Below are 26,527 nucleotides of genomic sequence, written 5' to 3'. Positions count from 1 at the left end.
TGAGCGTCTAGAAACCAGCACATTATCACCACCCTAGTGGTGATAACTGTATGTCTTTGAGTGAAACATTCAGCTGATGTAAAAACTGGGATGTGTGTTTGTCTGTTTGAGGGTCAAGCAGCCTGCATCCATGGATACAGGTTGATGTTATTTCCATTTTTAATTTTAGAGGGTCAGGGAATAAATGAACACGTTCCTGCTTCACTGTCATTCACTTTGATTGTTTTCTGAACCGTGATTCTTCCTAAAGTAAAGGAAGTGTTCCATACCATCTCATTTACAGTGATACCAGTGGAAATTTTGACATCAGAAAAATGTATATTGCAATATCAAATGTTGACATCATGTAACTGAACCTGTGCAGCATGAGGCGCTGTGTAGTGATGCTTCCCAACCGCCATAAAAACAAAAAACGAAGCTGGTCAGCTGACCAGTGTTTTGGCCTCTGCAGCTCCTGTACCCGGCATTAGATGGTTTCACAGAGCTTAGTTCTCTGTCATGTTGACTACAGACTTACAAAATCATTAAAATAGATCTCTTTTTATGGATTAAACATTTGGTTTAATCTGTTAATTGTGTTTTTGTAGAATTCTGCAAGTGAATAATTAGCTTTACAGGTAAACGAAAGAAATATTACATCACATTCTAACAAGATTACTCTCCTGTCACAAAGTAAAAAATACTTAGAAAAGCAAACTTATTGACTGGTCAAAACTGTTAACTAAAGGCTCAACACTCACTCTCTCAAACATTTACATTTGTCACAATTTCTCTTGTGAAATATAAAAATGTTAAATATATTAGCTGACACTTAGATCATTTTCTGTTTCATTTTCTGCCATATTTTCTTTGGCATCACCAGTATTATTGTCCAATACAATGAAAATCAGGTTTGAATTTGGGTTGAATGTGTTTAGAACATGAAAACGGGTGGCCACGTTTAAATTTTGATGTTCTGAGTTATAATCCTTCGAATAATTTATTGTTAAAACACAATGAAGAAAAGTCTAAAGAACCTGAGTGAAACTCCTCTGTCTTTAACATTTTGCTAACCTTTTGAATGTGTCTAAGAATAAGCCGAAGTTCTCCACTGAATCTTCTGGAGCTCTTAAGCACGATTCATGTTGCCAAAGCAGGATTTTCACCGGCATCCATCCTAGACGTGTTTCTGTTTCCAGGCTCTGTCGCAGCTGCAGAGCTTCTACCACAACATTATGAAACTGACCTAATTTCCCAGCTTGCTGCAGGCAATGATATAGGCTGCAGGCTGCCTAAATAAATCCAAAAATAAAAACATCTTCCAGTGCTGATAGAAACGTCTCCAGACTTTTTCACATTCTGTTTGACGCGTCAACCCATGCGTCCAGCCCAGGGTCTGATAAAACATTCAGAGCAGGATCTCCCTGCCCAGTGCTGCTGCTGCTGCTGCAGCTGCAGATGTTCTTGTGATAAGAACCCTCTTCCTCTAATTAAAGCCATTCAGCCCATGCTGGAAACTGCTGCCTGCAGTGAGGAACCTACAGAAACCGCTGGGGAAGCAACTGAAATATTAAGATGCGTAGAGAAATGGAGACATTTTGCTGTCAGCCGCTCAGCTTTTCTTCCATTACTGCCGGTTAGGACATTCATCGTAACACTACCGGAGAACCTGAAGGGTCTCGACTGGGTTTCAGCCAGAGGGGGTTTGAAGAGACAATTATATTATTCAAACAAGGAGAGCCATCTTGATATTAGATTTCTTTTTTTTTTTTTTTTTTTTTGCCTTATAGACTATTTTACAAGCAAATAAATCCACATTTGAGCACTATAAAAAAAATCTAAAGAACAAAAATACTTTTTGGATATACAAATGCACCTTTTGCTCAATGAAGAATCTTCAACACATTTCACCATCCTCCATCCTGTACATAGCAGCTGAAGGATAAAGTCCCTCTGATCAGCAGGTTGCTCTTTTCAAGTCCGCCAATCATTCATCTCTAAATATTTAAACTCTTTCCTTCAAGAAAAGACCCAAGCTTACAAGATGTTTGCTCTAGCATTGCATGCAGTGTGTTGTAAAAGTACTTATACACTTGAACGTTTTTAGAGTTTGTCATGATAACCATAATCTTCCAACACATGTTATGGGAAGTGCATGTGATGGATAAACACGAAGAAGCTCAAACCTTTGCAAGGTACATAAAATGATACATAGTTTTTCAAATGTTACTATGATTAAATATAAGAACACCTTGAAATTTTATATTCAAACCCTTTTATTCAGGATATCTGAATAAAATCCAGAGGGACAAATTGTGTTCTACATCAGTCAGCAGAGTCCAGATGCTTTTTAATTTCTCTCTTTTTCTCTCTCTCTTTCTCTCTTCTTTCTTAATTAAAAACTTTTCATTTTTGTATTAATTTAATTAATTTTTATTTGCTTAAACCTGCATTTGACGTTTCTTTACGGAAGAGGATTAGGGCCACTGGAAAAAAAAAAAAAAATGTCCGAAAATTTTTTTTCAGTGGTTCAGAAAAGGTTAAAAAAGAAGAAAAAAATTTTTTGTGGCCCAGAAAAAAAAAAAAAAAAAATTGTGCCGCAGAAAAAAAAAAATCTGTGACAGAAAAAAAAAATTGTGGGCCAGAAAAAAAAAAAAAAAAAAAAAAAAAAAAAAAAAAACAGTGAAAAAAAAAAAAAAATTTAGGGACAGAAAAAAAAAAAAAAAAAAAAAAAAAAATCTGTGACAAAAAAAAAAAAAAAAAATTGTGGGCCAGAAAAAAAAAAATAAAAATAAAAATTTGTGGGCCAGAAAAAAATAAAATAATAATAAAAAAAAGTCAGAATTCGGACTGATGGGCGCCAGCAGCAACCACACAGACGCAGGTTGAGTTACGGCGGACAGCCAATGTTCTGGAGAAAATGTCTGATTTAAGCGACTTTTTACGTGCCAGAAGAGTACCAGAAGCGTCCATTGCACTAATGGAAGAACAAAAGGTGAGTAAATCAAATGGGATAGTTCAGTGTCTAAAGCCGAACGGTTATAGCTAGCTGTTAGCATGTTTGTTAGCATACGCGGTTAAAGGAATAAGCTGATTTACAATGTTAAATCACACGGATGAATAAAGGATATAACAGCTGTTAATTGCTGGAATTCTCTCTAAAGTGTTTGGGATGTTTATTTTATTGTTCTTCTGTTTGAATGTTTTACAATTAAACTAAGGTTAGCTGTATATGTCAGCCACCTTCTAAATAAGATGTCTGCTGTGTTAAACTGCAACTTTTAGTTCAGTAGAGGACAGAAACTATAGTACAAAGTGACAAACGTTTATAAACACAGCTAATCAATCCAGTCCTTCCTCTTTTTCAGTAAAATAGAGGACTGAACATTTACTGCTGCTATTATTGTCATTCTCCCCAAACAGTAAATGGCTTTAAGCAGAAACGCAAGGATACAATCTTAAATGTAACTTTGACGTTGATTTGCAGACTAAGTAATTGTCCTTTCTCATCTTTTTCTGTGCAGATTGACTGTGATGCCGCAGCAAAGCTGAAAAATCACGGCGATGGATTTGCTGTTTTAAACTTCTACTAAATCAACAAACTGTCCAAGAGGAAAAAAGGCCTTCTGTTTAAGACTGTTCCCTTCTTAAAGAGAAAGAAGCTCGAAAATGTCAGATTTGGATACCATTAGGATACCATTAGGCTTTACTTCAGACTCTCTTTAAATAACAAAGAAATCCTTCAAATTTTAGCGCACAGTCATCATACTATATTAAGTAATCGAACTCTAAAAAGAATTTGCAGAAGACTTGGGCTGTTTCGAAGAAAGAATCAGTCCGACCTTGAAGAAGTGCTAGCCTTTGTCCAACAACAAATAATGACTAATGGACAAATGCAAGGTTATCGGTGGCTACATCTTCGTGCGATTCAACATGAATTTGTGGTGTCACAAGACACTGTGAGACAATTAATCAAATTGTTTGACCCAGAAGGTGTGGAACTGAGACGAGCACGACGGTTGAGAAGACGTCAGTACAATTGCAGAGGACCAAATGCGCTCTGGCATATGGATGGCTACGATAAACTAAAACCTTATGGCATTGCTATCAGTGGCTGTATAGATGGTTTTAGCCGACATGTTTTATGGATGGAGGCTTATACCACGAACAATGACCCAAAACTGATTGCAAGTTATTTTTTGAAAACCGTTTCATGTGTCAAAGGATGTCCTGAAAGGATACGTGCCGACAGAGGCACAGAAAACATTTGTGTTGAACAAATGCAGATATTTCTGAGGCGAAACCACACAGACAGTTTTGCAGGGGACAAAAGTTTCCTTTACGGAAGAAGTACATCCAACCAGCGCATTGAAGGATGGTGGTCCACCCTCCGTAAACAGAGCGCACAGTTTTGGATGAACTTATTTCAAACCTTTCTGGATGATGGTCACTTCACAGGAGATTTTTTGGATAAAAGCCTTATCCAATTCTGCTTTCTTAATCTTATTCAGGTAAAAGTATATACTGGTACACTGCAATGTTTTTTTTTTTTCAAAAAAGGTATTAAAAGCATATCTTCTGGTATGTTTACTAAAAATAAAAATGGTTTAAATTACTTGGGAATGTGTTCCCCTAAACTCCTTTGGTGTAGTTTTAAAAATAAGTTCTATCCGTAAATTACAAAGTTTTACCATACGTTGGGGAATCATTTTATGTGCAGAATAAAATGTTTTGGAATTGCAATTTTGTTCTTGCTGCTTGGTTTTGATTAGAGGTCACTTTCTATGTATGCTGATTAATATATGCCTCATCTTTAGCAAAAGCTACAGTTACATTTTTAGTTTTAAACATTTATGGTTTGTTTTTATGCAGGATGACCTTGATGATGTTGTGAACACATGGAACTCACACAAAATCCGGGCAAGTGGGGGTGCAGTATCGGGCCGACCTGTGGTGATGTACTCATTTCCAGAGCTGCACAAAGCTGAGGATAGACTGAAACCTGTTTCTCTGGATGAGGTCACTGTGTGTATGGAAGAGTGTACACCAAAAGGTCCATATCCCTGTGATGAAACAGTCTTTGAACTTTGTTGTCTGCTTATGGTAGAACACAACTTGGAGGCCCCAAGAGATCCACTTATTGCTGCTGATTTGTATATAAGGTTAAGAGAAGAAATTCTTCAAAGTATTTAGCAACTTTCAGTGTGCATAAAGATCATTTAAAAAGTGTTGCTATTTATCTCCATCATGCCATTGGATAGTGTTTGCAATGTGATAGGTGCCCTCTAAACAGGGCTTCCTGCTCTACATCTAATTAAAGAATGAAAAGTATGCAAGCAAACAGAACCTTTTTGACGTCATTTTACCAGAACATGAAAGTTTATTGCTGTCATTATTTATTTGTAGAGTTCTGATGACCTGACATTAATGTACAAGCTGTTACTGTGCTGATAAAAATTAAAATTGCAGTTTGTTTGACATGATTTCCTAACCCATAGTTTGTTTCGCTTTCAGTCATTTGAAGGAACAATGCTGATGCAAAGTTATTCAATGATAATCAGTTATGAGCCAAATGTCAGTCCTTTTAAATTGGTATGCGTTGTGATTCATATATATTTTTTTGTTTAAAACGAGATGCTGTTCTGTTAAAGATATTGTAAGTGTATGGTTGAGATGTGAACTAAATGGCAGAAGAGCAAAAAGGATGTCATAAATTGAACACATGGAAAACAATTGTCTGTGAAATAAAAATGAACTTCAATGTTTTGTTTACCAAGTCTTTTCATAATACAATTGATGTCAAATATTTAGGAACAGTTGAAAAAAGTCATTTGTTTTTATCACTATCTGAAGTTAGATAAGACAGTGGTCAGACAGGAAAGTGAGCAATAAGAGAGGAAACTGTGATACTAAGGTCATCAGGCCATGACTCGGAACGTCTGATGTCCACATTCAGGACTGCGGTCTCCATACAGGACTTTTGCTTTTCCACCACAGCACCCCAACTGTTGTTTTAAATGTGTTAAAATTAACAAAATTGTATTTGCTAAATTCCAAAAAAACATAACATTTCTTAGTTTTTATAACTATCTTCAAATTCAACAATTTCAATACTTTTGGTTATTAGACATTTTCAAATAAAAGCCAAGCTTAGCTAACATATTGAAAACCATAACAGAAAAGTATTTGGTAAAGTAACATTTTATTAGCAAAATATAACAAATAACATTTCTTTTGCTAATCCAAAAAAACCATGGTCATTAGAATGACCTAACTTTTAAAACAAACTTTCAGATTGAATATAACCTTTACAGCCGTAAATTAGTATAAAACATTAAAGCTTTTGTTATCAAAAACGTCATCTCAGATGCACAGATGGAATAAGTGCTAATTGATAAAATACACATACAAAAAATCTATCTTGTCGACAGGTGTTAGATCAATACCTTGTTTTTGAACATGACAAAATGGCATACATTTGTTCAAATAACCTCAGCTTTTCCATTGCATTGTTTTTATTTCTAACATTAGGAACAAGTGGTTTTCTTCAAAACATACTGAGAATCACACAGCTTCATTGATGACAGATTAACAGCACATGTGCTTAGTGACAATAACATTTATAAAATTAAGGAAAATGTAGACGAATGTTTTCTATAACTTTAAATTGTATGTTTGTATTTAACAGCAAATACAAAACACTAACACCTCAATGCTCCTTAACAGATGCGTGGTTTGAAAAACATTTTGCAGACATAAAAAGTTCAAAATAAACTGGCCCGTATTTACAAGTTTCAAGTGTGGACACACTGTACAAGATTTTCAATATAAATCAATTTTTTTGTTGTATTCTACATCTATTGTAGACCCAATTATTAAATAACAAATGAATTTGAAAGTCTTACTTCTTATCTAAGGAAAGCTTAAAAGCAAGTTTAATTTTATAGCTCTCTAACAATATTTTTATTGTTTCCATTTAAGGTTTCTATTCAGCAGTTGGAGATCTGAGATCAAGTCAAGATGCTTTTGGATGTAACAAACAGCTATTAATTTGTTTTGTGGCAACTTCTTTGTATGATGTAAAACTAGTGAGAACAAAGGAAACTTGTATATTCTCAGTGAAAAACTGAGCTACCAATAGAAATGGCTAACTTCCATCAATTTCTTTTAAACAACAATAATTTCTCTCTGTTGAAAATACTTTTTCTTTATGTGTCTTTGTAGTTCTGCTGTACTGATTGAACATTTCAAAAGTAATGCATTGCACGACGAATCAAACAATGTCCATTACCCAGACATTGCTGTCAAGAACTGCATTGAATTCAGATCTAAAATCTGGGAAGTTTTCATAGCTATCTGCTATTTGCAGAGTACTTCCACATGTGTGTCCGACTGGTCTTCTTGTGAACTCTGTCATATCTTGAAATTCCACAAATATGCAGTTTGTCACAATGAGATCAGATCCAGTGCAAAATCTCATAAATTTCTGAAGCTTTATGTCATCCAGCTCTCTTATAAATCTTTTGAGATGACTCTGTACTTCCTTTTGCTTTGGAGTTAAATCTAGAGCAAATTTCAGCAGCTGACAGACTTTTTTGGAAGTTGGTTGCAGGTCTGAGAACAGCTTGGTCAGTGCTTCTGGGCTGAGGGACAGATGTGGGTAGATGATCTCCCTCCAGCAGTCAATGACGAACATCGATTTTTGGATGAGCTCTTTGTGAGCTATTTCATCAAGGATTGTAGGGAGACTTTCAGGAGTGATTATTTTTCTACAGCCATAATTGTCAAGAACTTCCACAAGATCATCAAGGTCAACAGCAGAAAAATTCTTAACTGCCTCCCTCAAAACTTCACATTCTTGGCTGCTCACAAACTGTAGAAAATGTGCTTTAAGATCACTGTAAACATTATTGAAAAGCACTTGTTCAAGAAAAGGGATTGCAATTTTATTTGGAAAATACTGACAGTCTTGGTAACCTTTCAAAAGGATTCGTCCAACTGCCTTCCATTTCTCAGCTTGAAAGTCATGGCGGATGAATGGCACTTTCACTGTTGTACCAAGGGTGCATCGCTCATAAAATTCATTCCAGAAGCAAGTGAGTACATCTCTCAGTATTCCTGAGCCAGTGCCTGCTTCTTCGGTGTTGTCTGGAAGTATGCGCGTTACGTTCAGTGTTTTTCTCATAATTTCTTCATCAGAGAAAGCAGTAATAAGGTCATGTAAAGTGTCAGCATTGCGTACAGTGATCATTATTGCATCTTCTGGATTTGCTGGACTGGGGGGAACAACAAAACCCTCATAGATTAATGTGTCATCTGTATCTTCTTCAGCATCAAGAATGGGACCAAAAGTAATTTGGGAATCATCAAAAACTTCTGAACTCTGTTGGACTTCAACAGAGTTCCTCCTGACATCCACCACCTGTAATGGATTAAATTCGCTGCTACTGCTTTCCAAAACAAACACAACTTCAGATGTGTCACTGTTATCTTCTTCTGCATCTTTTGGTTTTGTTGCAATGTAGAAGCGCAACATTGACAGTCTCACTGCTTCATACATTTTCCCAATAGTTAGGCCGGTGTCTTCTGTAAGAAGGTTCTGTTTAAAGTCCCAAACCTCAAACTCAAAATCTGTTTCAGGTCCCTTAGGAGATGTTCCATCAGGAAAAAAAAGTGTCTTTCCTTCTTGAAGAATGTCTTTTAATCCAGAATCAGTGGCCATTTGAATTTTTCTAGTGCCACCTCCCTGCTTTGCTCTCACCTGTTTGGTAGTTTTTCCATCACTATGTATCCATCCAATCTCAACATTTTTTGTTCCTTTTGGCCTCTTTTTCTGTCTTGTACTTTCATGTGTCATGGTCTCGTGTGGACTTTCCTTTCTGTTCTTCATTTTGTCCCGAAGCTTTTGAAGAAGTCCTTGTTTTCTTTTGGACAATGGCTGTTTGCTTTTGCAGTAGTTGAAAACAGCAATTCTGTCTCCATATGAAGGTAAGAAGTTTTCAAGTGTTGCATCGTCCATGAGACCTACGGCATCACAGTCAATCTGCACAGAAAAAGATGAGAAAGGACAATTATTTACTCTGTAAATCAACGTCAAAGTTACATTTAAGATTGTATCCTTACGTTTCTGCTTAAAGCCATTTACTGTTTGGGGAGAATGACAATAATAGCAGCAGTAAATGTTCAGTCCTCTATTTTACTGAAAAAGAGGAAGGACTGGATTGATTAGCTGTGTTTATAAACGTTTGTCACTTTGTACTATAGTTTCTGTCCTCTACTGAACTAAAAGTTGCAGTTTAACACAGCAGACATCTTATTTAGAAGGTGGCTGACATATACAGCTAACCTTAGTTTAATTGTAAAACATTCAAACAGAAGAACAATAAAATAAACATCCCAAACACTTTAGAGAGAATTCCAGCAATTAACAGCTGTTATATCCTTTATTCATCCGTGTGATTTAACATTGTAAATCAGCTTATTCCTTTAACCGCGTATGCTAACAAACATGCTAACAGCTAGCTATAACCGTTCGGCTTTAGACACTGAACTATCCCATTTGATTTACTCACCTTTTGTTCTTCCATTAGTGCAATGGACGCTTCTGGTACTCTTCTGGCACGTAAAAAGTCGCTTAAATCAGACATTTTCTCCAGAACATTGGCTGTCCGCCGTAACTCAACCTGCGTCTGTGTGGCTGCTGCTGGCGCCCATCAGTCCGAATTCTGACTTTTTTTTTTTCTGGCCCACAAATTTTTTTATTTTATTTTTTTTTTCTGGCCCACAAATTTTTTTTTTTTTTCTGTCACAGATTTTTTTTTTTTTTTTTTTTTTTTTTTTTTCTGGCCCACAATTTTTTTTTTTTCTGTCACTGATTTTTTTTTTTTTTTTTTTTTTCTGGCGCACAATTTTTTTTTTTTTTTTTTTTTTTTTTTTTTTTTTTTTTTTTTTTTTTTTTTTTTTCTGGGCCACAAAAAATTTTTTTCTTCTTTTTTAACCTTTTCTGAACCACTGAAAAAAAATTTTCGGACATTTTTTTTTTTTTTTCCAGTGGCCCTAATCCTCTTCCGTATTTCTTTTTCTGTGCACATTTGTTTTGAATTCCAGTGTAATGTATCTCTGTTCTTTTGTTTTTTTTTTGTAAACCATTTCAAATAACTCCCTCTATGACTGATGATATACAGAGAAATGTTTTAGTACTAGTTCAATTTAAACATTTTTTATTCTAAAGCATCTCTGCTCTTGCCATTTAGCTTTCTTAATGCAAAAATATGTGATGTAATTAGAGGTAGATAATGTTCAGAACCTACATTGGGACATGTACTGCACAGTAAGAACAGATATGAATGTGTCATGTTGCTAAAAAGTAAAATAAAGACATTATACAAGCAGCTCTTTCATTCCAGGAGTTTAATTAAGAAAGCCGTGTACAAAGGTGAATAAACAGGTTCAACAGTGTGTCACTGAGATGCTTAAAGTCAAATCCATCTGCATCATAAAGGGAGAGAAAATACTTTTGAACAGTGATAAGTGACCTGAGCATCTCCCTAAACCGGAGCAATTGAGTCTCATATTAGTAATGAGACTATTCATTTGATCACAGCTAGACTAATGGACTATGAAGTATTGACATATAATGAACAGGCTTTCATTTCATGAGGTGGAGGGAAACCAGTGGGAGCCACAATGCCAACTCCATTTTCTGCTTATTCTATTTTCAGCGTAATCATGCTATTAACAATTCATTGCCTTTTTATGAAATCAGAACGACAGTGCAGAGAGAAGCTAATATTCCTCCCAGTGCATATTTATGCACAACATTTACAACTCAACTGTGATGAAACGGCAAGGCCTAATCCACGGCTCTGATGATTGAAGTCATTAAGGCTGATGGCAGCGTTCCTCATTAGAGTCACTTCCAAGGTGTTACAGAGTCAACACATTAACAGCAGGATGTAGGCGGGATGGAAGGAGTCAGGACTTCACATTCAGGCTGTTTGGTTTTGGGGCATTTAATGCTCCATAGAATAAAACTAGTTTTGGTTTGACAACTTGGGAGAATAAAAAAATATTCTATTATTATGGACAATAATATGTGCAGCTGACTAAACACTAATTGACAAAATAACAAATGTTGGCAATAAATCCTTCTGTGTTTGCCTCTGTCTCTTTTAGCTATTTGCATGCTCGTATACACACAGAGTGAGCATCCACACAAAGCTAATGGCTAAGGAAATGACACGCTAGAGAACGCCCTCTTTAAGGCATAGGTTACATAGAAGCCAACTAAAGGAACTAGAATCTTTTAGGGGCCATTTTGGTGTGTTAGCCCATAATGTTAGCATGGAAAATGGACCACCGCTGTATTTTAGTCTTAATAAATAGAATTTATGAATTCAACTCACTGACTCTTCTTCAATCTCATACATCAAGAATCTCAATGGAGAAAGGATAATTCTTCACACAAATTAAAAATAATCTGGCTCATAGTTTTTCCACAACTACAAGCCAATGTCATAGACTATTCCTGTGAGTGAACTGTTTACTGTACCATCGTTCTACCACAAAAAAGAGTTTTTGATATTTCTCAGTTATATCATTTATTAGAAATCAGAGAAAAACCGTCATAATATGAAGAAGAAAATCACCCCAACCAACATAAAACATATATCTGTTGTTCATCAAAGATCAGTCTGATTCAACACATTAGAATATAATTAAGTTTGTTACTGCAGTAAATCCACCACTGATGTTTTCAAGACTTTATTTCTGTTACTAATGATGATCATTTTCTGCCCCAGTAAATTAAAGCATGACATTTAATACTAAAATATTACATTGGAGCAATATAAAAACATCTTCAAGATATAACACCTATAAGAACTGCATATTGAGGGTTTTCTAAGGTTTTAGCCCCCGTAGACCTCTGTTGTTTCAAATGAAATTATTCAGTCAGAAAACCTAATATTTGCATGCAGTCTTATGAGACTGCATCCAACCCTTTAAGAAATCCCTGAATAGAAAACAGTTTGCTTGTTTCCACTGGTATTTTTATGTGTTAAGTCCCAAATTCTTTCTGATTTGATAAGAGTTGGAAATTCAGAAAATCCAATTTAAGCAAATTCCTGCTCTGTAAATCCTACTTTCCTCATGCCAAACTTTCTTTGAGCTTTTTATGTGTTTGTTTGGAGTATTTTCAACATGAACATCATTCACATCCAGATTGGGATATTTTATTTAAAATTATTGATTTTGCTTGGCATAGTGATATGTTATCTAGAAATTAAATCAGCATACAAACCCAGACATACAAACAGTTGTACCATATTTTTTCAACGGGCTGTTTTTGATCCAAAAAGGAATTTCGAGTGTCTTTTATGAGTAACCAAAGGCAACAGAAGCCTACGCTAAGGCATCAAACATCGAAAAAGAGGAGACAATATTGACACATTGTCTCCAGCTGCTTATGTTCTCAAATATTTCTAAAATTTTTATCCCGTATTTCTTTTCTCTGTTTTTCTTCTGACCACACAAACCACAATAAATTTATGAAGTCTCTGAACCTTTGCATGGATGCAGGCTGCTGGGAGACCTGCAGGACACATTAAGTCAGAAAAACAGCAGCTGAGATTTGAATCTCAAAACTGCTTCTTGAAAGATTATATCAACATTTACATGTTTTATAGGTTTTGTTTCAATATAAATAAACAATAAGGAAATTTTATGAGTTGGACTGAAGGTATGTTTTCATTATTCTTATCTAAGGTAAAAATTATTGTAGTCCTTTGAATATGTTGAGAATGAATTGATTTATCTGATTAAAAAAACTGGCACATTCTACACATTTTCATTCTTAAACAACAACATAATTATCATTTAATATGTCTACAGTTTCTCATTTTACAATCCACACATATATCATTCTCAACTGTGTGGAATAATCATAACTCTGCTATGAGGTCATAATCAATTTTATAAAACAATGCATGAAAATAAATGTATTTACTGATGCCATCTAACATATACCACCATGTCTCAGAATACTTGGCTTAGAAAAAGAAGGAGAAAATGTAAAAACAAGGAAGAGTGAGAACATATGGCATTTGTCTGCAACGCTTTGTATAAAATTTGCAACATCTCTTCATCTTAATTGAGTTCTAATGACAGGGGAATGTCATCCCTTACACACAGCATTCCCCCATAGCCATCACTATGAAAACACAGGCGTCCAATAAACCGCGTTTAATGACTGAGCAACTTTTCTTCTGAATCCAAGTTGGAAAAATAAGTTTAAAGTCAGAGTCAGCATAACTTGTACTTCTACAGTTTTTGCACACTCAAAGAAATCTCAGGATACAACATAGAGCCTGCTTTCAGTAGAGAAAAAGGAGATGTGAGGGGTGGGGATGATGTTGGAATGGTTCAGAAAAGGCCCAATAAGTAAGCTTGTCACAATAGGCAATGAATCAATTAATCGCATGATAAATTAAAATTTATTTGATCATTTCCATTCTTATGATTAATACTTTCTGAAAGCCAATTGTGTTTCCAGAAACATCATGGTGTATATTATTTATGGTTTCTATAGAATGTGGTTTTTACTTCCATTATATTCATTCTTTCAGGTTGTCGTGCTTTTGGATATCTAAAATATTTTGTAAAGTATTCTTCACAAAATAAAACTTTATTCCTCTTTTTTTGAGAGGATAAACTCTCACTATTAGGTCATTGTCAATATATTACCTTAAGAGATTCTCAAAGTAACTAAAACCATAAACTTTAGTTTATGGCTTTAATTTTAATTTTAGTCTAAAATTATTTTTGACCTATACAGTGTCTGGTGTGATTGATTCTCACCCTCCAACAGGGAAGATAAACAACATTTATTGACTGAAAAAAAAATACTATTTTAACAGCAGCATTAGCGCCACTTCTGGTTCTGGACGGGAAAAGAAGACCCAGTGGGCTCAACTGGACTTCTTTCTCTCCTCCTCAATAAAACCACAAATGAAATCAGTGAGTTCTGAAAACCAAATTACTTGTTTGAATTTCTAAGTAACTTTATGTTTGGTTACTGACGTCCATTCATCAACAGTTTTACTCTTCCATCTACCATAAGTGACAAAGTCTCTGCTAAGAGCTCTGATGCCTGCTCTAAAAGTACATTCATTTTCTTTTTATTTAATGAAATGCAACTTTGAAGAATAATGCAGTTCAGTAATTTGTTCATCATTACCATACAAAATTAAAAATTGATTCTGACCCACAGATAAGTCTAGTGCTGGCATTTTGAAAGAAAAATGAGAACATGTGAGAAGATGGCTCTCGGAGTGTGTTGCAAGCGCCATCGCTCCTCCCCCTATCGATTCAGTTTGACAGCTTCCCCTTACATAGATAAATCCAGGCAGTGTTCCTTCCTCCTCTGGGGTGTCATCTGTCTCCCACCCCAAGACTGAGCAAACCTCACGCCTTAATGCTCCTTTAAATGAGACACAAATCATCATCTAAGAAAAATGGCCTGTTTAGACCCAACGTTTCATCAGCGCCTCGCTGACTGATAAGAGCTGAAGCTTCATAGAAAATGAAGAAAAAAATAAAGCAGACATTTGGCGATAGAGACATAAAGAGGCTCAGAGTTTCTCCATAGAAAATGTGACTAAGCTCAAAATTATTCATACCCTGGAAAAATGAGAGTGTGAAATCATTTTTTGCATTCTGTTTATTTCTGATAGAGTTTAGGCAAGTGTTTAAACTCTGAAGATCATAAAGCAATGTAAAAAGAGATGTTCATTTAAAGAAAAACTCAGGCACCCTAGCTTCTCCCAGAGGTCAGAAGGTTCGTGTTTCCTGGATGGAGGAGAAATAAATAGTTGAAAACATGAGTTAACATGCTCTGGACAAAAGTACACATAACATTTTTATTGTCACTGTCTAACACTAAATGAGAGCAAACCCTTCCTGTTTTATGTTAGTTGGAATTGTCAAAATTATTTCAATGTGCTTATTGGCAGAATGTTAAGAGAGAGAGATCTACTAAAGGAAAACCTCTGAAGACACTGAGCACAGCTTCTTTCTTTATTAAATGTAAACAAAAATGGAGTGATGTCAGATCGAAAAGATTTATCTTTTGATCTTGGTAAAAGACCAAGTCATTACTCCAGCTAGCGATAGACTTGTTAGACATGATTTGGTTGCATTTACCCAGAATGCCTTGCGCTATACTGCTTCCTGCTTTTGGAGCTGTCTCTTGTCCGCTTGGCCTTCACATATGCATTTGAACCGCACCAGAGTTCACTTCAACCAAAGCCAGGCCAAAGTATATAGGTGAGTCAGAGTTACATTTTTGAATCAGCATCAGAGTTTGATTACACATTCACACCTAGACAAACAAACTTGACTTGCAAATGAACCAGAGTTGGATAAAAGCGGATTAAACAGAGGTGGTGTGAATTCATCCTGAATGGCAACTACTCCAGTGTTGGGTGAAGGTCACCAACAGCTGGAGGGAATATTACAAATATTTTCTCTGGATTTTAAATAAAAATTGAACAAATTCAATTTACTCATCAATTCATCAAAGGCAATAGTTTTGCTTTTCAAAATGTTTGTCAAGTAAAATATTTTACTTTCAAATTCATCTCTATATTTAGGTTAAGACAAAATTGGAACATTTTTCACAAATTGTTGGTAGCTATTCCAATCAGGTTTTCCAGCTTCTCTGAGAGAAAGACCAAACCAATTTGCTGCTCTAAGTAACTGAGCTCCTAAATCCTGCCAAAGAACAACAGGCAGTTTTCTCAATTAACAAGTTGTATACACAGTTACCCCTGGGGATAAGAGACATCTAGCCCTTGTAAAGCTGGAGAACATACTACCCGCTCAGTTCCAAGCTATTTATACCTCTAAGTGTACATTACAATTGCTTCAATGTTATTGCCAGTGCTATAAAAGTCAAAGAGTGACAGAAACGATTGAGAGTTCAGTTCAAAAGCCAGCAACAGGAGTTGTTGTTAGAGTCAATAATTCAGTCTAGATAAGACTGACATTTGGCTTTAAGTTGCTAAATGACACATAAAGTCTCACCCTGAGGACACATCACAGCTATCACTGCTAGTGCTTTACACAGTAAATAAGAGTGAGCTCTCTGGGTGATCTGGATATTGTGAGCTCCTCTTTCAGCAGACTCATCTTTCCCTTCTTTCCACACAGTTTTGATGATGTCTGCAGGGAAGATTTTAGAGGTACTGTTAACAGATGTGCGGTTTGCTCCTTAGAGACTTCCTGAAATGTAAGTGACAGATTTATTGGCTTGTCACACCGGGGAGGTTCTCAACTCTACCTCTGCCTGTCCGCTTACATATGCTCCCATTGTTAAAAAATAAATAAACAGCTGTGTAAACACAAAGGGATGAGGATTTTATTTCGAAATCACACAGAGTAAAGCCCAGGAAGGAGGTCCAGGAGCTAAATGCCAGGATTGACTTACATAGCAATGTTGGAACAATCATGAAGCAAAACAAATATTGGTTACTCTATCCAGCTCTGTATTTCTATTTACTTCTGTTCATTTTGGAAACTCACCTGGTTCTTAACTAATAATTACCTGTAAATTTTTAACCTTGACTTAGACTTAATTTACACCGTAACTCCAATTTCTTGTTCTCTAAGTGGCCTTCCTGACATTTCCCCTCTCCTTTCTGAACAGCACCATATCGCCATCGTTTTTGCATATAGTTCTTTCAACATTTGAATGTGGAACCTTGAGGGTCTGGAACTGGTGGAAGTCCAGAGTTCTCTTCAGTTATTGGCTGAGTTGTTTTATTCTCCTCTGATATCAGACAAGAAAGCAATGTGTTTGAGATGTTGTCTAAAAATATATCCACAGGTAAGCCTCAGTGTTACATCCATCCATCCATCCATTATGTAACACATTATCTTTATAGAGGCGTGAGAGGGTGATAGGTGAGGTAAGGCCCGGACAGAAATTAACTCACAGTCACTGCAGTGGACTGTGAGTTAATTTTCACTCAGAGTGAAAATTAACTCATCATAAACCCACCAAGTCAATGATGGATGGCTGTCTGATTTTTCCATCAGCAGACTGCAAATATTCGGTTAACACGACCCCTGACTCCATCACTCACATCCCAGATTGGAGCGCCTCTCAGTCCTCCCATCCATGCTGGATGGGAAAATTAGAAAATTTTCCAAATTTTGCAGACAGAGCCACAAGTGGATGGGAGAGTTTGAAACACATTCACTCAATAAGTTCTGATGCAGTAACAGCAGAAAGTGTTTCTAGTTACTTTCACTGGAAAGTAACTTTCTAGTGTAATTCAGGAAGATTTTCTTTCAAATGTTGCCGTTTCCATCAACCTTTCCTTTTCATAAAGTGAATGTACACATCATCTTTCAACTGTGTGTCATGGATGTTCCTCTTTGTTAAAGTGCCCCAGGGTGTTTGAGGAAATTCTCCAATAACGCAACAACTTTTATGGCATCTTTGATTCTTTAAAAAAAGTTTTTTTAATTTTTCAATAAATAAGAATTTTAGTAGTAATACAAAAGCAGTAATACTTTTGGAACTGAGCAACATTCTGTGGTGTTCAGTTATAAAAAATGCCAATGAAATCCTTTTTAATTGGAGGAAACATTTGAAATTGCATTCACAATTTATGTTGTTTAGAACCGAACATAATGAATTTTCACGATATTAGAAGTTCTTCTGCTCTTCTTCCATACACACTGAATTCAAATGTCTGGAATTTTGTGAATCAAAGTGTACGGAGTGCAGCAGGCTGGCTAAAGGAGCTGCAAGCGCAAACCCAATTTGACAAATGCAGCTTCAGTGGATACAAATTGAATTATTCAGACTTAGAGGATTTAGGGCAGGATGGGGAAAAGATCATTGGTTTGGGATTCTATGGCTATTCTTCATGCTGAGACAACAGCAGCAGCAGCAAAGGCAAACTGGAGGTCACCATCTACTATCCATAGCAACATGTAATCAATCAACAATTTTAGTTAGCACTTGTGTGTGAGCGGGGGAGAAACCTGTTGAGTGATGGGGGAGGCAGAAAGAGGTGGTTTCAACATGAAGGTTGATCAATGCACAGCATTAAATTTGTCTGACAGTGTGTGAGTGATAAAAATCGAAAGAAACAACAGCAAGGTCAAAAGAGCTCCCTCTGATAACACACACACTGTGAAATACACACAGACAGATCCTCCACAGGAGAGCTCCACAACAAACATTTCCATGTATTTTTTATAAAACAGGCTACTTTGCAGTCTTTTTACTATTACATACTGTAACAGCTACCCTCTAAGTGCTCCACATTCTGAAGTGCTACACACACACAGGTGTGTGTTCACAAGTGTGCTCTTCTCTGCTTCTCACTTATCTGCAGTTTTATTTTCAACCAGCCAGAAGTCGGTGAATTTCTGTAGAACTGCACGGAAACAACTGCTTCTACCAGCAATGCATATCTGCATACTAAAACTGAAGCTCATGCTCATGTTGATTGTGGTTGTGTGCTTCCATATCAATAGATGTTCCCACCTGTGCTGTGGTTCTCTGCAGCTCCTCCATAATCGTACTCTCTGCTTCCCAGCCCCAGCCGGTCCGTTTAGTTTTATCTTCCTGTTTCCATATTTCTGTCAGGTTCTGTGTTTTTCTGTGTTTAATTCTGAGTTTCTGTGTCCTGAGTCTCCTCGTTGTCCTGTCTTCCCCTTGATTGTTCCCAGGTGTGTCTTGTTCTCCTGATTACCCTCAGTGTATTTAGTCCCTCCTGTGTCCTTTGTTCTTCGTCGGGTCCTTGTCGTTGTCGTACTTTTGCCTTTGTCTGCCGTTTTGTGTTGTTTAGCCGCCTGTAAGACCAGTTGCTACCGGCGTTGAGCCCTGGCTTCCGCTCAGCCGTGCTGCCTGGCCGCGGACTACATTGTTGACGTGTTTTTTTGGATTATTTTCATTAAATTACTCGCCATTCAACTTACCTGGGTCTCTAGCGTCTGCCTCACCACCTCACTACTCACCACTTCTATGACAATTTCAGCTGATGGGAAAATGTTTTTTAAACCTAACTGATTTAAATCTCTGCTGCTGCTGACCAGTCTGCTGTGTTCCTCAGTCTTTATGTTAAAGGAGTTTTTCTCTCCACTGTTGCTACATGCATGCACAGTGTGAGGGGTTATTGGAACTTATTGACTGAATGCAATCTGTCAGGTTTCCTTTCACAGAGAAGTTTTAACAAATTTGAAAAAACAAACTAAGATTGAATGTGTTGTTTAATGACAAATGTCAAATATGTAATTAATCTTGAATCTGCCTTTATTGAGCTGACTTGTTTTTAGGCGACTGTTGCTCTGTGGTTAAATTAGTATTCTTGTGAACGGAAGGTTGTAGGTTCAATTGCCTACCGATCTGCATATTGGTGTATGCATATGTGAGTGTGAATGGGTGAATGTGACTTTAGCATAAATCACGTTGAGTGGTCAAAATGATTGGAAATATATGTTCAGACCATTTGCCATTTGTAGTCGTCCTGAGAAGATGTTTGTTTTGGGGCACAACTCAGGAAAAGTAAGGGATATTCAGCTTTCAGGTAACATTTCTGAATGAACGTAAAAGGCACTGTGACCTTTAAAGATTACCTTCAAGTGACCTTCTCTACATATTTGAATGCACATGTCCAACTGGACAATGTTTCAGTAATTTTCCACAACTTGCTGATCTTTAACAAGGAAAATTCACGAGTTTGATCCCTGAATTGACCAAAGTCTTTCCTGGTTCAGTCGGAATTAATGTCACATTCTGACATCACGGGACCAAGATGGCCACTGTAAAACTGATCAATGTTCTCACCATGTTCTCCCTGTATACATGCACAGGGAGAACAGAAAGACCCCGGGCCGGGATTCGAACCCAGGACTTTCTTGCAACAGGCTCAACTGAAGGTGATAGTGTGCAGACCTCAGTTTGAACGTTCTACTTTTAAATTCAGACTAAACAGCAGTTATCTTTGTACCAGAGGCTCTGACCTCCAGTAATTGTCATGAAGTGGTGGTGTTTGAGGAGGTGAGGCAGCACGCTGGAGACCCAGGTAGGTGAATGGTGAGTAATTTAATGAAAACAAGTCCACAAAAACACAGTCAACAGAGTCCGCGGCCAGGCAGCACGGCTGAGCGGAAGCCAGGGCTCAACGCCGGTAGCAACTGGTCATACAGGTGGCTAACAAAAACAAAGGCAGACAACGATGTGCAACGACAAGGACCCGAAGAGGAACAAAGGACACAGGAGGGACTAAATACACTCAGGGTAATCAGGAGAACAAGACACACCTGGGAACAATCAAGGGGAAGACAGGACAACGAGGAGACTCAGGACACAGAAACTCAGAATTAAACACAGAAAAACACAGAACCTGACAGTAATAACATTAATAAAACCATTTTTAAGACTTTTTTTCTTTCACATCCAGAATATTGTTAAAATTAGAAATAGTCTGTCCCAGAGAGATGCTAGATACCTAGTTCTCTACTTGTTACCACAAGAATGTAAAAAATAAACTAAAATTTCAGTTAAAAGACTTCAGATGATCCAAACCTGCAGTAAGAGTTCTGATGAAAATGAGAATGAAAGAGATTATTTACAATGCATATACACATTTCAGGCTTTGTTGCACATTATTATGTAAGCTGTTGTAAATCTGAGAGTGCACTAAGAGGTTGCACTGAGTTCCTCTAAAGGCCAGCAGCATCAGGACAGAGCTGCTGGGTCAGCAGAGGGCAGCCTGTGTGCAAAAGGCAGCACAGTGTGAGGCAGAGAGTTTCTGCACAATAACCATTACAGCAACAAGATCCCAGTTCAGCAGGAACTGGTAAAAGCCGCTCTACTTTTTTCCCAATATCATCATCATCATCTGGCTGATGTGGCTTTGAGTTTAACCACTGTAAACTATGGCTGAAAAGTAACAGTAATTTCAAAACCCTCAGCCATTTCTACAGCAAGATTCTTTTAAATGGGGCAGCATTAAGTAAAATCAACTTTTTAGATCTGCCTGTTTTGAGCTCATTAAGGAATGCGCTGTTAGGGTTATGTCATGATTATGCAAATGAGCTGCTGCTGGCCATGGCCTCCTGATTAAACATTTCGACAAAAACAAACTTATTCCCAAAAACCACTTGGGTTTTTTTTTTTTAGAAGGAGTCGATACCTAGATGGTATTACAGAAAAGGGAACTTTGCATTATAGTGGAACTTCAATTCTTTCATGCATGACTATATTATGCTCTGGTGGCAACCAACGCCTGGGCGGATCTAGCCCCGCCATCAACACGCAGCTCTTTCTCAGACCTGCAGTTTCCAAGTTTCTTCCTCACAGAGCAAACCTCCTTGTTGACTTCCCTGTTCCCCTCCTTCAGACTAGCCAGAAGTAATTAGCAAACACCTGGTGAAACCGCTCATCTACAGTTACAACAAGTATTGCACTGAGCTACTTCTCAGGACAATGCTGGTAAAAATATTGTTAAAGGGCCATGCTGTGATGACTTCCTGAAGGAAGAGTTTCAGAAAGAGCAGACGTTTTTAAAGACACAGGGGCCCAATTTCAAGGCATTAAACTACAAAGTCAAATTTATTTTAAATCGTATTTGCTATTTATAACAATTTTATAACAACTCAAGTTGATACAGTAACTTGGTTGTGCTATAAAACTGCACTATGTGCCTGGGAAGCACATAATCCTGGCCCTTTACCGTTGTTCAGAATTATTTGCTTTTAGAAGAACTTCTACTTCCCACAGCAATCAAAAATCCCTTCAATATTTCTAGAACTCACTCTAAGACCTATTGACCAGACAAGTCTCTGGTGTCTAAAGTCAAAAGCTCCTCTGTGTAGCACGCCACAAATCACTGTGGCTTTGATACACATAACAGTTCAATTTTTCATGAGCAAATCTGAAAGAATTAGTTGTATTCTGCTTGCCATGGAAAGATATTTTCATTTTATTGTTTCTGTCCTCCTGGGATGCCCCTGCAGAGTCTGTCTCACTGGGTGAAAAATAGACCTCCTTTAGAAGGCTCCTCATATGCCAGCATCATTTTGGTAGATCGCTTCAGCACTATGAAGTCCAAAAGCTTTACTATGGATTTTCCCTCTGAGAACCCCCGCTATCTGAAAGAGATCAAAGCGGCTGAGACGAGCTGATCTGTGCGGTGTTTAAGACAGCTCTGAGGGCCAGCAGACGTGACTGGACTGATCGGCCCCAGAGACTCAATCAGCAATTCTTGCCATGTTTATGATGATGACACACAAAATACGATGCAAGTTAAGACGCTGGATTGCAATTATTGTTGCTCAGGATGGCCCAAACAGTTACTGTAATTTCCAGACTATTGAGTGAATCTGGAATACATCCTGCAACAACAGGCTTTAAAAAAATAAATTAAATAAAGTACACATAGAGGGCCCACTTGTCTATAAGCTGCAGGTTTATTTTACAGAGGCTTGCAAAATTATTCATACCCAATGAGCGTTCACATATTTTGTCACAACCACTAATATAAATATATTTTATTGGAATTTAACATGGAAAACTAACATGAAGTAGTGTACAGATGTGAAGTATGAAGAACAAGAATACATTATCAAAATGAAACTGAAAAGTTTGGTGTGCAAAACTTGAGATTGCTGGATTGCTGCCTCCCTGAGTCAATACATTGTGGAACCATCTTGTGCTCCAATTCCAGCTGCTAGTCTTGAGGGTTTGTCTCTCCCAACCTAGCCCCACCTTCCAGACACAGCTCCTCCTCAGAGCTGCAGTTTCTGAGCTTTCAACTCACAGAGCAACCCTCCCCTATAACTCCCTCCACTCAGTTCCTTCAGACTAGCCAGTGGCAGAGTATAAACAAGCTACTTCTCAGTAAAAATGTTGTTAAAGGGTTAATAGAGGAGCCATGTTGTGACGATTTAATGAAGGTGGAGTTTCAGAAAGAGCAGAAGTGTTTAAAGAGACAGAGGTCCAATTTTAAGGCATTAAAATGCAAATGTCTTTTAAGACCCATTCACTGAATTTAACAGTTATTTATTTATGCAAGACAATTGGCACTATATACCAAGAAAATATATGTTGCTGCCTTCTTAAGAAAATTAAACAAAAATGTTATTAGTTTACTTTTATTTATTATAGGTGTTTGTGATTTTGCGGCTGTTGAAGGAGAACCTCTTCCTGTGCTCCTCTTGCTGAGAAGGAGCAAATGATAAACTTGGCAAAAGTTTGTCACTTTGGTAAACTTTAACTTGCAGTGCTAAGCATTCCCCAGTGTTGTGTGAAATGTGACAGTAATGGAGTGTGGCTTCTGAAAGCTTGCAGCTTTTCTGTGGAGTGTGCCTGTTCTTTGCAATCAAGACAGCTTGCAAAGCAAATTTGAGAGCATTACAATCAGATGAAGCTGGATATGAAGCGGTCTCTGCCAGTGTCAAACAGCCACTCCAGCAGGTCCAGTGAAAAGGTCTAAGGGCAGATGTTGCATTCGGAGCATCTTCAGAGTTTTTTAGCTGAGGCATCTTCTGCTTTGTAAGCACTTATATTTTTCTGTGACCTGTTGCTGAAGTCACTGAGAGTGAGCACTTCAGTGAAATATTGACATGCTTCAAGTTACAGCTGCCTCGATACAGCTAAAAGTACATTACGTCCAACTTGCATTGGATGCACTCTGATATGCCTATTTATGTTTGTATAGCAGTTCAAACTTGAATTTATATAAATTACATGAATCACATGTAACTTTTACATGTGGTTCACATAATAAAAAAGACTAAATGAATTTCAGACCTATATCAAAATCTCACTTTTTTATCCAAACTTCTTCAAAAATAGAAGCAAATCAAGTGTGTGAGAACAGTAATGACATGATTGAAGAGTTTCCTCCAGGTTTCAGAGCTCAGCTGTGTCTGTTCTTGCTGCATTTAATACAGTCAGTCGCAATAATATCTTAGTTGAATTCAGCATGCTTTGGGTATCAAAGAAACAGAACTAGGTTGGTTGAAATCTTACTTATGTGGCAGTTTCTAGTTTGTTCATGTAAATCTAGATTTTCTTTACACCCAACGGTTCCAGTTCAGTTCCTGGGCCAATTCCTCTTGCTATTTATATTTTGTATTATCTGGCAACATGGGACAAGTTTACACTGTTATGTTGATTATACTCAGCTTTATTTATCCATAAATCCTGATGAATCCAATCAGTTAGATAGATTATAAGCATGTTTTGAAGACATGAAAACTAGGGGTGCACAGATTGCAGTTTTCTGGCTGATCACATATAACCCATCTTTAAAAAGCTTGATCTTCTGATTCCACATTTGGTTGATACCAATTTTTTTAATCTGAAATCTTGATAAAATCGCTGAGTTGGTAACAGTGGGTTGACTACCCAAGGTAGATATGGTCAATAGATAAGATCAGGGGTGTCAAACTCCAGTCCTCAAGGGACCATTGTCCTGCAACGTTTAGATGTGCCCCTACTGCACCACACCTGAATAGAATAATCAGGTCATTAAGGCTCTGGAGAACTTATCTGCACAAGGAGGAGATAATCAAGCCATTTCATTCCAGGTATTTCATACCTGTGGTACATATAAAAACTGCCCTCGAGGACTGGAGTTTGACACCTGTGTTATGATAAGATCTTCCTCACATGTAAGTATTGGCTGATCACCAGTCTCCCAAAATTAAGAAAATCAGTACACCCTAATAAAAACCTAAAAGTTTTAATTTTTTTTGTTTTGTTTTTTTGTTGTTGTTTTTGAATTCAGACAACACAAATGTCTTTGAACAAGATGACACTGGTTAGACAGCTGTCTAATTTGCAAAGCATTACTTGGTCTGCAATAATGAAATTGAGAACCTCTGTGTCATTTCTGACCAGGACATGTCATTTAAATTTCATTAAATGGGTTTATGAGATTTCACTTTTCATCTCTGCAATATTACCAAAATTATAAATATCCTGTCCATGAGTGATGCTGAAAAACCAGTCCATGCAGTTGTTATTTCAAGGCTGGACAAGACAGTTTAACTTTCAGCTGGTCCAAAACACTGCAGCAAGAGTTCTGATGAAAATGAAAACACCAGGAATGCCAAGCAATGTTGCTGACCACAAGTTCCAGTCTCATATACGTGGGAGTAAAAGCATGATTTGATGCAGACATCCATTGCATTAAAATTGTTGTGTTTCTATATAGAGATATGCTTTTCACTTATTTTACTTATTTAGCTTTGATTTAACCAGGTCGTCACCATTGAGATGCTCCTGCCTTTCATTGTCCTTAAAAACAGCTCATTTTAAAGAAAACAAAACATTACAAAAATGCAAAAATACAAAAACCTAAAAAACTTTTTAACATATATGAATAAATACATTTCACCCAATTAGTATGTGATTTTTTTTAATTTTCTATTGTTAGTTTTATACCAAAAAACATTATAAATATAAATTTTATGCCATATTGCACATCTCTACCTAAAAATACATAATGATACCCCATTAATAACCAAGAACCATCATTCTTCAGAGACCTGGACTGATTAGCTTTGCTGTGACTAACTGTTTGTATTGTGGCCTCTGCTTTGATGAGTTGATGACTTCTGCACTAAATAAAAAAAGGACTTTTGCTGTCTAGGCGTAAAAACAAATTTGATGGGGTCTTGCCCAGGAAACGACACGAGTTCCAGGAAAAACTTTTTTAACTGCTTTTTTATTTTCTGGAGCATTTCCAACACGCCAGTTTTAAACTTCAAACCATCCCAATCAGAGACAAGAATACGCTACTGAACTCAATAAACTGATTCAGTTTGTCTTCATAATGACAACTATCCCTGAAGTCAGATTAAAAAAGAGACCTGGGGAACTAACCGTTAAGACTTGCATGAATCACACTAGTACATATCAAGTCTTTAGATGACACAAGTTTTCTCTGTAAGTTCATTACGAGGAGATAATTTACTGATCTGGCATGGAGCAGGTTTAAAGGAACAGCTTTACCTATTAAATTGTTACAAAGCCTTAACAGAGTGACAAATGAGGATCCAAGAGTATTGGTAAGAAAGAGAATAATGTAATTTACAATGCATATTAAAATGGTAGTTAAAGCGAAGACAGCTGCCCTTCAAGTAACTTCTTCTGCAGAGAAATCCCTGTACTCGGCCCTATAAAATAGTCAGAACACCGGATGCTGAGAATATGAAAGAGTCTGCTCCTCTCTGCTTACCATCACCATCAGACTACCTTATCATCATCTCAGCTGTGTCCCCAAGATTGTGGCAGACTGTGTCATAATTATTTCATGGTGAGTTTTGTAGGGGAATTGAACACGTGTTTAATTAATTGAAATCACTCTGTTCCTCCTGCTGGCTGAAAGGCTGACAGAAAGAAATAATTCCTTTGAACAAAAAGCATGTTTCTGAACCTGATGGAGAGCTGCAGGGCTGAACCTGGAAGGCCATATGTTCAAACTGTAGTTGGAGACTGTAAGTAAATACAAAGAAC

The 26,527-nt window shown here is 37.0% G+C and overlaps 2 protein-coding genes across 2 annotated transcripts; one reads left to right on the top strand and one right to left on the bottom strand.

The window, feature by feature from the left end:
• Positions 1–2,744: 2,744 nt before the first annotated feature.
• LOC129376405 (uncharacterized) lies at positions 2,745–5,740 on the top strand. The gene is made up of 3 exons (XM_055056049.1): positions 2,745–2,974; positions 3,504–4,490; positions 4,852–5,740. The coding sequence occupies exons 2-3, from the start codon at positions 3,858–3,860 to the stop codon at positions 5,170–5,172; spliced, it is 954 nt and encodes a 317-aa protein (XP_054912024.1). The 5' UTR covers positions 2,745–2,974; positions 3,504–3,857; the 3' UTR covers positions 5,173–5,740.
• Positions 5,741–6,933: 1,193 nt separating this feature from the next.
• On the bottom strand, positions 6,934–9,747 carry LOC129376404 (uncharacterized). The gene is made up of 2 exons (XM_055056048.1): positions 9,552–9,747; positions 6,934–9,022 (listed from the first exon to the last, which is right to left on the bottom strand). Exons 1-2 carry the CDS (start codon positions 9,624–9,626, stop codon positions 7,253–7,255), a joined length of 1,845 nt encoding a protein of 614 aa, XP_054912023.1. The 5' UTR covers positions 9,627–9,747; the 3' UTR covers positions 6,934–7,252.
• Positions 9,748–26,527: the final 16,780 nt, after the last annotated feature.

This window comes from Poeciliopsis prolifica, unplaced genomic scaffold, assembly GCF_027474105.1.
Source record: "Poeciliopsis prolifica strain line A6 unplaced genomic scaffold, Auburn_PproV2 SCAFFOLD043, whole genome shotgun sequence".
NCBI lineage: Eukaryota > Metazoa > Chordata > Actinopteri > Cyprinodontiformes > Poeciliidae > Poeciliopsis > Poeciliopsis prolifica.
This window is presented reverse-complemented; position numbering and strand designations above follow the sequence as displayed.